This window comes from Urocitellus parryii, chromosome 1 (assembly GCF_045843805.1).
Source record: "Urocitellus parryii isolate mUroPar1 chromosome 1, mUroPar1.hap1, whole genome shotgun sequence".
Classification (NCBI taxonomy): domain Eukaryota; kingdom Metazoa; phylum Chordata; class Mammalia; order Rodentia; family Sciuridae; genus Urocitellus; species Urocitellus parryii.
In genome coordinates, this window is record NC_135531.1 from 17912574 (window position 1) to 17924950 (window position 12377).

At 37.5% G+C, this 12377-nt stretch overlaps 1 protein-coding gene across 1 annotated transcript in view; it reads left to right on the forward strand.

The window, feature by feature from the left end:
* The window catches only part of C9 (complement C9), a 48352-nt gene that overhangs the window by 23907 nt on the left and 12068 nt on the right, over positions 1 to 12377 (forward strand). Inside the window, exons 6-8 of the mRNA XM_026380181.2 lie at positions 4697 to 4960; positions 8512 to 8752; positions 11122 to 11262. Of these exons, the coding sequence (XP_026235966.2) occupies positions 4697 to 4960; positions 8512 to 8752; positions 11122 to 11262 (646 nt within the window). The remainder of the gene's footprint in view (positions 1 to 4696; positions 4961 to 8511; positions 8753 to 11121; positions 11263 to 12377) is intronic.

Genomic DNA, 12377 nt, shown 5'->3' on the forward strand with positions numbered 1-12377 from the left:
TGCCCATAGAAACTGATTTTTACATGTGTTTTCCTTCAGTATTGCTCTCTGTGGAGAATGCTTAACTAATAAGAGTGGCTATTTTCATTAACTTCAAACTTCTCTATGTCTTATGAAAATATTACTTAAAATGTTTTTTGCCTTATGTAATGGCATTTCAAGTGTATTACCTACTTTAAAGTCACCTAATTTTCTAGAACCTTCCATAAACTGCCCCCTTTCCCCATTCAAAGTAATCATATTTATCACCTTTAGAGATGTCTTCTTTGATTCCAGTAAGATACAATAAATAATAATAGTTAACTTATTCTAAAGTTAACAGGCTAAAAGAACCTGTCACTTTAAATGATCTCATAAGTCAAGAAGACCTGTAATATCCACTTTATTTATATAAAGCTCTTATTATTGATGTCAGTCACACCAGTTTGTAAAATACACACACACACACACACACACACATTTATTTAAAAGTATATATACTTTTAAATAAATGTGATCAATATTCATTTTTCAAAAATAATATTATAAATTAATTACTACCCAGTGCAGCCTGATGTTATCCTCTTCTCCTAGGGACACTGAAGACTTCAATATCTGGACCTTTTGATTGGCACTTTGTTGATAAGTGAGCACATTCTCACATTTCCCGTACCTGTAAACCCAGAATAAAATCAGTTTCCCCCAAATCTAAGGGAAATTTTGGGGTTGTTGATCTTTCCAAAGAGTGATATGTTTACTTCCTTTAAGAATGAAATTTTGGGCTGGGGATGTGGCTCAAGCGGTAGCGCGCTTGCCTGGCATGCGTGTGGCCCGGGTTCGATCCTCAGCACCACATACCAACAAAGATGTTGTGTCCGCCAAAAACTAAAAAATAAATATTAAAAATTCTCTCTCTCTCTCTCTCTCTCTCTCTCTCTCTCTCTCTCTCTCTCTTTACAAACAGAAAAAAGAATGAAATTTTGCGAGAGGGAGATGATAATGTATCTAAAAGTAGCACTCGTGTTTTTTACTTTCTTAATGGTAACCTTACCAAACATGGTAACTTGGCCATGGCTGATGGGAGAAAGGTTATTCATGCATTGTTTTATTTTGTTTTGAGTTCTCAGCTCTACATTTTACAGTTTCCCTGTCTTTACCTCTGTGGCCAGCCTCTTAGTTTCTCTGTAAAGGTGATAACTTTATAGTGGCACACAATGGTGAAGGTTGGGGCAATCCTAGAGGCAGGGCTCCTGGGATCACAATGGTTGGTGTGGAACTGAGGATGGCCTGGGGTTTAGCACTGTGAGGAGTCTGTTTAGTGTCTGGAGTTCTGGTTTTTGCCCTAGGACTGGAGTTGGCTGGAGTCTCAGTCCACAGTCTGGAACTATGGGGCTTTGCCTGGTTCTGGACCTTCCTGGGGTTCAAGGCAAAGTCCAGCCTCATTCTCAACATGGAGGGCTTCTCTCTCTAAAGTGCACTCTCTGAGGTTGAGGGGCAGGTAAGAGAAGAATGTGAAACTATCCTTCCTACCCCTGTCCATGCATCTTTCCCTATTTTTTTGCTATACCATGTGCTATAATCTCTCAGCTCTTTTGAATGTATTTGTGTTAGGGGATAGTTTTCAAGCTGATGTTTCTGCCAGGAGATGAGCTCTGAAAGGTCTTATTCAGCCATCATTCTTAAGTAACTGGCACAAAGTAAGCACTCAACAAATATCAGTTGGCATTATTAGCTATTATTAACTCTACATACTAAATTTGATACATTTTCATTGAATACTTCCTGTGTGTCACGCAAGATTACCATCTGAAAGTCTATTCAATAAGCAGCTATAAGAAAAGTGGTTTTCAAAGAGTGTTTTAGAAGGCCCATGAGTACTTATAGCAAAAAAAAAAAATTTATAAACTTGTGATATCAAGAGAAGTTTCCCTAAAAATGTGATGTTTAAGCTAGGACTTGATACAGGGGTAGGAAAAAGTTAAGTTTTCCTTATGTGTTTGAGTTTGTGCAATATGTGTGTTCTGGGAAGAGTGGGGGAAGAGAATAAAAGAACATTCCAGAAAATAAAAGAATAAAAATGCCCTATGGTGAAAAGAAGCGTGGGTTGTGAGAAGTCACATTTGGCTTGATGACTAAACACAGTCAGGGAGACATTAACTTGGAATGAGTATAGTGTGAAATTTATCTTGAAGTCACTGGGAAGACCTTGGAATGTTCTAATTAGAAAATGGTAATAGTGGGATGTTTTTCATTGTTATATTGGGCATTTAACCAGAAAGCCTTGCTTTGAAGGTAGTTGTATATGAGTTAGTCTTTCTATTAGATAGTAATAACTTTATGTTCCCCATGCACGATAGCCATATAAGACATGCTACCAGAAACAATCCATGACACTGCCTGAAACACAGGTGTCCTGTTCTTCCTGAACGAGAGCTCTAGTTATCTCAGAAGTTCTCTGAAAAGGAAGCTAAACCACTGATATGAACAATTGTGTGATAGAATGTTTTTGTTACCAATAACATAATAGCACAAGATGGGAGTTTTTGTCGGCTTTTTTGTTTCTGTGACCAAAAGGACTGACAAGGAAAATTAGAGGAGGAAAAGTTTACTTAGAGGCTTATGGTTGCAGAGGTCTCAGTCCATAGACAGCTGGCTCCATTCTTCAGGGCCCAAGGTGGAGCACAACATCATGACATAGGAGTGGGTTGGAGGGAAGCAGCTGGGGAACATGGCACCAGGAAGCGGAGACAGCTCCGCTCAACAAGGACAACATACATATGCCAAGTCCCCTAGCCACTACCTACCTGCTTACAGTTACCATCCAGTAGATCCCCACCAAGGGATTAATGCACTGCTTAGGTTCAGATCCTCATAATCTGATCATTTCACCTCCAAACTTTCTTTCATTGTTCCACACAGGAGCTTTTGGGGACAAATCACATCTAAGCCATAACAATGGGTGAGTTATTCTAAAAAAGAGAGATGTCTTGCCTCACAGTTCTGGAGACACAAGGTCAAGGCCCACATCCTGGGCACTCCATTGTAATGATCTTACTCATCACCAAAGGCCCATTCTCTAAACACCATACTCTGATTATGCTTCTGCCACTTAATTCTCACAATGGGGACTGAATTTCAACATATGAAAATTTGGGAACCACATTTGAACAATATCCAATCCATAGTACCTCCATACCTGACTGTAGACAAGTTGGCAAAGAGTATCTTAATTCAAACTTTTATTTTTAAGTAGGCTTTTTAGTTTAGGTTTTTCTTTTATGTGTGTGTGTGTGTGTGTCTGAGTGTATTCTTTTTGTTATTGTTGTTGATGGACCTTTATTTTTTTTAAGTATTTATATGCAGTGCTGAGAATCAAACCCAGTGCCCCACACATGCCAGCCAAGTGCACTACTGCTGAACCACAACCTTAGCCCTTAGTTGAGGTTTTTCTTTATGCAAAATACATGAGGTTTTTTAAAAAATCAAAACATCCAAATGATAAAAAGATGATGCTAGGACAAGTAAGCCTGCTACCTCCCTAGATGACCACTTCAGGTTTTCTCCTGTACAGGCAGGTACTGTGGTTTTTACCTACTTTTTTTTCTTGTTTTTTGATGTTGTTTTTGTTTTATTTTTGGTACCAGAGATGGAACCCAAAGGTGCTTAACCACAGAGCCACATCCCCAACCTTTTTAAAAAATATATTTTATTTTGAGACAGGGTCTCTCTAAGTTGTTTAAAGTCTCACTAAGTTGCCGAGGCTGGCTTTAAATTTGGGATCCTCCTGCCTCAGCCTCCAGAGCCACAGGGATTATAGACGTGTGCCACCACATCCAGCTCTTGTTATTTTAAATGCAAAAAAAAAAGCATTTTTTTTTCTGACAGGGATTAGTGAATAAAGTTCAGAAGAACAATTTTCAAAGCCAGGAAGCTCAGGGCTCATGTCCTAGCCTTTCTTAAATTCATTAATGTGTAAAATACTTTAAGCTGTGCTTGGCCCATAAGCTTTGAGTATTATCTTAATTCTTTCATTTATTTTTACCCACAAATGGGAGTATACAAGTATCTCTTCTGCTACTTGCCTTTTTATTTAATATTATTTTTAGTTGTAGTTGAACACAATACCTTTATTTATTTATTTATTGTTATGTGGTGCTGAGGGTTCTAGGCGAGCTCTGTACTGGTGAGCGACAACCCCAGCCCTCCTACTTGCTTTTTAATTATTAATATGTTAGCTTTTGATGCTGGACACAGTGGCAATCACCTGTAATTCTAGTGGCATGGGAAGCTGAGGCAGGAGGATAGCAAGTTCAAAACCGGCCTCAGCCATTTAGCAAGACCCTAAGAAATTTAGTGGGACCCTGTCTCAAAATAATTTTTTTAAAGGCTGGGGATATGGCTCAATGGTTAAGTTAAAAAAAAATAAGATACTAGCTTTTGACAACTTGTTATATTCTATATCTTCATGTGGATTATCTCACTGAATCCTCATGACAACCTTTGGGCTAGGAATGAGTATCTGACTAAGCACAGAGGGGTTACTGTGAAATGTCCTCAAAGACACAAAGCCTGTGTTGGCAATCCAGAAACCTGGCTCCAGCACCTTCCCTCTCAGCTCCTTTCCTCTACTACATTTCTAATAATTGCTTGATTTTTTTTCCGCTCTCGCTTTTGTTTTGCGTCTTGTTTCTAATAACACATGGTTATGCTCTCACAGACCAAAGTTGATAAAAATTTGAGAGCCGAAAATTTTGAAGAAGAGATTCAAGTATTCGAAAGCATTCTCCGACAGAAGACATCAAGTTTCAATGCAGACATCTCGCTGAAATTTACACTCACTGAAGCAATTAAAAATGCTGCAGTTGAGGAAACCTCTCAGGAAACAAACTCTTCAAATCGCAAAAATACCAGGAATAGTTTTCAATTTTCATATTTGAAAACTGAAGCTTATCAGAAATTGTTGTCATACTCTTCAAAGAAGGTAAGACCTTACATTTAATATAGAGAATATAATGTGGTATATTTCTAACTAACCAAGCCCCCTCTCCTAATTGTAAGTTTTTAGAGCAGATAAAGATGATAAGAGAGGAAAAACAAAAGAAATTACACCCAGTGTTCAAATAGGTAGTCAGATCTCAGGAAGAATGATACCAACTGGAGAAAACTGATGGGATCTTGGACAGGAGTTAGTGGATCAGATGTCTGGACATGAGCAGAGGTGTGTACGAGAACTCAGAGCAGACGTTTTGACTGACAACTGTGGTAACAGACCTTTCGATTTATACATCTGTCGCAATTACAAGGAAAGATTGTGCTTAGGAATTCTGGCTACATTACAATGCCTTAAAACAGTGACTGAGTACTTAATACAAAGTGTGTCTCTAAAGTCATGATGCCCGGAAATTTTCATGTTGCACGTGAAATTGGTGGACTGACATTGTAATCAGACCTTTAATATGAGACTTTGAGAATGTGTTGGTTTTTATACTTAAGCCAGGTTTCAAAGTCAGTTTCAACACCTTTATGATGAAATGTAAAATGTTCTTTTTTGTAATCAGTATGATGCTGATAAAATGCTCATTCTTCCTTTCATGATATCATAGTCATCTCTTTAGATATCCTTTCCCCACATTAAAGTAATCACAGTAATGACAATAATTCACTATTGGGGTTTGCATTATGCCTAATTGTGTAGTTGTTGTGCATGGGCCTGTACATAGCCTCTATTTTCACATGGATACCCATCCAAAGTATATAGTTGGAAATCTTTTAAATTATCCGTAAATACTTAATGGTAGATGTATATGGCCAGGCCCTGTCCCAGGTACTGAGAATACTTCTATAAATCACAGTGACAGAGATTCTTGTCCTCATGCAGTTGAAAGTTTAGCAGAGGGAGACGGCCAAAATTGATAAATATGACAGCAAACCAAGAAAGCTGTTTTAGTCAGAGCTTACACTTCTATGATGAAAATACCTGACAGGAGCAATGTTAAAGAGGAAAAGTTTATTTGGAGGCTCGTGGTTTCATAGGTATCAGTCTATAGGCAGCTGACTCCATTCCTAGGGGCTGAAGGCAAGGTCGAAGTGGGGTGTGCAGGAAAGCAGCTCAAGACATCACGTCAGGAAGCAGAGAGAGACTAAGCTCAGCTCCACCACATATGTACCCCAAAGCCATGCTCCTAATGACCCTCCTCCTCCAGCCACATCCTACCCACCTGCAGTTACCACTCAGTTAATCCCATCAGACTAATCATCTCACCTCTAAACTTTCGTGCATTGTCACACATGTGTGCTTTTGAGGGACACCTCACATCCATATCAGAAGCTATATCATATTTTGAAAGTGATAAGGGCTATGAAAAAAAGGAAAATGAGAGTCACATAGGGGAAATCAGGAGCACCCAGCAAGTGATAGTATTGAAAAGAAAGCTCAAGGCAAGTCTCACAGAGGAGATGAAATTTGAGCAAAGATTTGAAGGAGAGGAAATAGCCAAGCAGTTAGATTCGGGATATGTATTTGGAAGAAGAAATTGTTGGAGATAAGTGGCTAAGGTAGAAAAAATCCAATGTGATAACTTGGTCAGATTGCACTTGGAAGAAGAAAGATTGGAGAGGTCCCCTTGAATTAGATCATGTTGGGTCCCAAAGTCCATTATAAAGGATGTTTTTTTTCTCCATGTGACAGGTCACTGAAAAATTTTAAATTGATCATTGAGATCATTTGTGACCTTGACAAGAGAAGTTTTGCCTTAGAGCACAGCATGATTGAGTTAGACTTAAGAGAAACTGGGAAGAGGGGAATTGGAAATAGTATAGAAAACTTTTTCAAGGAATTTTGCATTGAACAAGGGCCAAGAAATGGGTAGCAGTCACTCAGGCAAGTGAAGTCAAAAGAATTTTTGTTGTTTTTTTAAGCCAGAAGGAGTAATAGCATATTTGGAATGAAATGACTGAAACCTATCTTTGAAATATATTGAACCCAAGAACATCATATGTCTGACTCCAAATCCTAAAATAGACTTCCTAGTTTTAGCAACTGCATAAAAGAATCCAAGTTCACTTTGTACATCTTTGTGCACTCCATTAAGAATTATTATGTAAGTCAGAAGATGAAGAGATTCTATGATTTCAAACATATGGAGTAAGTTCTTGTATTTTTTTGTTGTTGTTGTTAGAGGCTGATCCACCCACCCTCTGACTCCAAAAGTTAAGTTACGTGGGCAATGCCCTTTGGAACACAGAGTTTGTTGCAATGTCCATATACATCAAGATACATATTTTAAAAGAAATAAAATGTTTTCAACACCCACAGTGACAGCAAAACCTCAAAAGATCCATCTGTAAAATAATGAATGTCAATTATAGTTTAGTTTTGCCTGGGCCAAGCTAAGACATTGATTCACACAGTTTAGTGTCTTAGTATTGTCTTGGAAATTGAAGCCATAATTCCTGGTCCTGGGAACACTCAACTTTCAAATTGTTTAGGCCAGCTTAAGATTTGTGGTTTAAAACATTGTCTTCCCTATCTGTCATTAATGATTGGGAAAACATAGTAGATGGAACAGAGAAACCATAGACCTACATTTTTAGTAAAGATGCTGTCACAGACTATTTGTGTGATTTGCAGCAAATAACTTGATGTTATTCAGTCAATGTCTTCTTGTCTGCAAAATACAAAGATTGTGTTTTATATATAATGTACACATTTCCTTCCATTTTAAACATTTTAAAATCAACTTAGGTATAATTTACACGCAATAAATATAAAGATTTAAATGTGTAGTTACAGAAGTTTTGATTATTGTATACTTATTCAAAGTCATGAAGAAGATAAAGAACATATATTTCCAAACAAGATACAGAATATTTTCATCACCACAAAAAAATTCCATGATGCCCTTCACAGCCAATTTCCTACTGATCAAGTGGCAACTACTGATCAGATTTCTCTGACTATAGCTTAGTTTTTCCTGTTCTAGAACTTTATAGAAATGGTGTCATACAGTCTAAATTCCGTTGGGTATGACTTCTTTCACTCAAAATTATATTTTCAGACTTACATAGTATATGTGTCAATAGTTGGTTCCTTGTTATTGCTGACTAGTATTCCATTGTGTGAACATGCTACAATTTGATCATCAACTCCTTGGTCCACTGGCATTTGAGCTGTTTCCAATTTTAAGCTATTCTGGACTAATGTTACTAAGAAATTCATATACATGTCTTTTTGTAAAAAAAAAATGTATTTACTGGTCGTAGGTATGTATGAAAAATTGGAATTGCTACTTGTAGGGTCGATGTGTATTTAACTTTATGACTTTATCATTTTACACTTGGACCACCAAGGTAGGAGAGTTCCAGTTGCTGTACATTCTCATCAGCAGTTGGTATTGATGGCATTTTAAGTTCAGATATTCTCATGGTCACTGTTAAAAACTTTGTTCTGGTGAAAGTTCTAGATTTTATGATTTACTTGAAGTAATTGTGATAAAGATCATATTTCTCTTCCTCCACTGATCTATAACAAAGGAAAAAATGTTTCTGCGTGTGAAAGGAGTGATTGATCTGGGTCGATTTCTGATGAGAAATCGGAATGTCATGCTGACAACGACTTTCCTAGATGACATAAAAGCTCTGCCAACTACCTATGAGAAGGGAGAATATTTTGGATTTTTGGAAACCTATGGAACCCACTACAGCAGCTCCGGGTCTCTAGGAGGACTCTATGAGGTCATATATGTTTTGAATAAGGCTTCCATGAAGGAGAAAGGTATGCCTAGATATAGAATTCTGACTACAGATGCCATATTGACTAGATATTATTTCTTCTGCTAACCTCTTTCAATATATAAAATCTTTAAAATATCTTCTCCTTTGAGAGAATTCTCTTCTGTCTTTTGGCACCCAAAGTCCTATAAAACAGCAAATTGACTTCTACCTCGAATAATTTGATTTCTCTTGCACTAGGCAGCAACACCACTCACAGAGATACCAAATTGTAATTCAATTTAATACCTATTATAGGGAATGCTACTTTTAGTGAAATGTTTTTCAAAAGGTGAAAGAAGGTAGAAGCATGATTTATTTCCTCTTTAGTAGGCTGGTTCCATTTATGCATGATGATTATTTTCCAAAGTATTCTTCAGTGTTGGAAGGAAAATATTGTTCTAAATTTTCTCCAGAGGGAAAGAAAGAAACAATGTTATCATATAACTCAAATATCTTAAAGCAAGAATGGAAATTCGATTTACCTCATATAATGATAATTTAACCATATTGTGGTATTTGCTTGAGGTCCATGTTGAGTAGATTTCTGGCCACACATGAAACCATGGAAAAGGGGCCATAATTGATCATCAGTGTGTGTCACAGGTACAGGAGAGCTCTGTGCATAGTTCCCACCCTGGCCTCTGTGTTCATCTAAGCCTTTTAAGAATAAAGTTGATGAACTACATGTAGCAATATGAGCCTCTAGTCCCAGATACTCAGGAAGCGGAGGCAGCGAGATCCTATCTCATAAAAAAATAAACAAATAAAATTTTAAAATAAAGTAGATGCACAGTGATCATGTTAATGAATTTTAATTTTATTTTGTGAATGATAATGACTAGGTATGAATATTTCTTAAGGAGGTGATAGATGCCAGCATATCTCTCTCCAGCTTCACCATTATTGGGTGTCTCTTAGGAGGCAAGTGCCACTCAGAACCCTATAGGGCCAGTGAGTCAAGGTGTTAAGTATCAAGCAAGGAGTAGGATGCAACTGTGATCTACAGCCTGACACTCACCCCACAGCCAGCGAACACTGTATGGATGGAAAACAGTCGGCAAGGCCAGAGTCATTGAGACTGAGGATGGTCTTGGGCAGATAGAAGGTTCCCCAGGAGTAGTGCACTGTGAGGCTGTTTGATTTTACACTATTGGTTGAATCCACAGTACTGTGAGGTCTCTAGGAGCTCCACCTGGTGAGATATAGTAACAGAGCTATCACCTGGAAAAGTGCACGGGAGGACTGCCTCCTGAGCCATTTGAAGAGAACAGCTCTGCAGGGATGATCCAAACAGAAAGAACCTTCAGAGCCTTTCACCCCTCCCTCGACTTTTTTTGGTAAAAAATCTTCATAAGCTGAAATCTTTAATTCTGGACTACTCAGAGCACTCCACGGACTTCTAATTCCCTCCTGGTCTTAGTAGATAGGATCTCCAGGTCAATCCTAGTCCCCTAGAATAGGAAGTCATCTTCCTCCATGCTCCAGTGCCAGCGCCTGGGGAAGAGCCATATCTCCACCTCCATCCAGGGCATCTGGGCATGACAGAGTTCACTGCTGAGGCAGAGAATCTAAGCCCTTTGGAGGCCTAGCTGTTTTCACCCTTCAGAATCAGTGTTCTCAAGCCTTGTTAGGGCAAGGATGCAAGTCTAGAATTCCATACTTCTGGCATTGTTTTCCATTTTTATTCCCCGTCTTCCCTGACCACAGGAAATGCTACCTGATAATTCTTAAGTTCTTTGCTAATTGAGGGTACAGCAGAAATATTTGTGAGGTTTAAATTAGTTAATGCATAGAAGTGCTTGGAATGAGTCCAGGCATGTACCTTATATACAAACAGAGATATGAAAAATCGTGGTATATATGAAGAATTGTAATGCAAAACAGTACCTATATAATGACATAAATTGACATGAACATACTTTATATATAAAGAAATATGAAAAATTGTGCTCTACGTGTGTAATAAGGATTGTAATGCATTCCACTGTTGTCGTGTATTTAAAAAATGATAAAATCAATTTAAAAAAAAAGAATTCAATACATTTTAGACATCATTGTCCCCCTTCCATGGTCTTAGACAGAAAGAATTTTAATATAACTACCTGTCTGACCCATGTCCTTTTAAGAAAGTGGTAAACTTAGTATGTCCTTCTCTGCTAAGTTAACGAGTAAAGTCAAAAGGGAGGCTACAAGATTCTAATGCAAGAACAAAGCACATCAGATGTGAAGTAATGATTGCATTTGAGTGAGGTAATGATGTCCAGGAATCTAAGTTAGTACATTTCTTACAGAACAGCATAGCAAAATGAGGATTTATTTGTGATGTTGATAGACATTATGTAATAATTTTCAAATAAATACATAAAACAGATGTTGAACTAGAAGACATAAAGAGATGCCTCGGGTATAATCTGGATTTATCTCTACATACCCCTGGGACTTCCGAAGGACTCGAAGTCTCAGCAAAAATTAATAAAACTGATTGTTTGAAGAACCATCATGGTAAAACTGGTAAGTATGGCCAAACTTACTAGGTTTAAGAAAGCCAGAGAAAAAACACTGCTCTTTCACAATGAGCCTTTTTTATTGTCTACCTTCTTTATTTAGAAAACTAAAAGTACTCAAGTACCATTTTACCTTTACAGTGGTTTCTGAACCACTGTAAGCATAATAACCCATGGACATGCATTTGTCACAGTCTCTTTGTGCAGTGCACAGGTCTAGAGGGTGTCATTCACACTGAACATAATGTATATTTCTGTATTTGTAGGGGAAATGCTAGAGAACCAGTGGTAGACAATTTCTTAAAGAAAAGCATCCCCCAACAATTTAATAAAACGTTTTAACATCAGTAAAGAAGGCCAGAACCATCTCCCCAAATGCACCTTCTACTGGACTTGAAATCCCTAATCCATTCAACATCAAAACAGTGCACAACTTTTTGAAGTTGCAAATACCTTTAGTCTAAATATTACTCTCTGTTATTTATTGTTAGCAGATTTACAGACATGAGAGGTGATGGAATTCTCAACTCTCACTGGATTCAGAAGTGACTGAGGACATTTTTAAAGTATAAATGCTTGAGATTTATCTTTAGAGGAACAACTGGTAGTAAGAAGATTCAAGGGGGCAAGGCTGATATTTTCAAATCACATGCCATCATTTCTATATTTGGCCCTGGAATTAACTGTGTAATCTTGGGCAGATCATTCTACCTCTCTAAGTGTCAGATTTTTTTCATCCATAAAAATGAGGGAGGATAAACAAGAACATCTTACAATTTCTTTTTAGTTCTAAACTTTGCAACTCTATAAGACTCACACAGCTTTGTTAAAAGTGCTCCCATCTATAGAGAGATTGAGGGAGAGACAGGTAGGATTCTGGGGTTGAAAGAAAGTTTGCTTTCTGCATTACTCTGTTTTAGACTCTTCAGTTTCATTTTAATATTAACATTGTTTAAAGCAAGACTCTACAAAATGCAATTATGAAGGTGTGTTTGAAACAAAAATACATAATACACCCAAAATCATGTCAAGTTCTCATGTGTATATATGTAATGTGATGAGCTGTGAATTATCAATGTATCTAGATCATCAGTACCATTTTTATTTTTAAAAAAAGAAAGA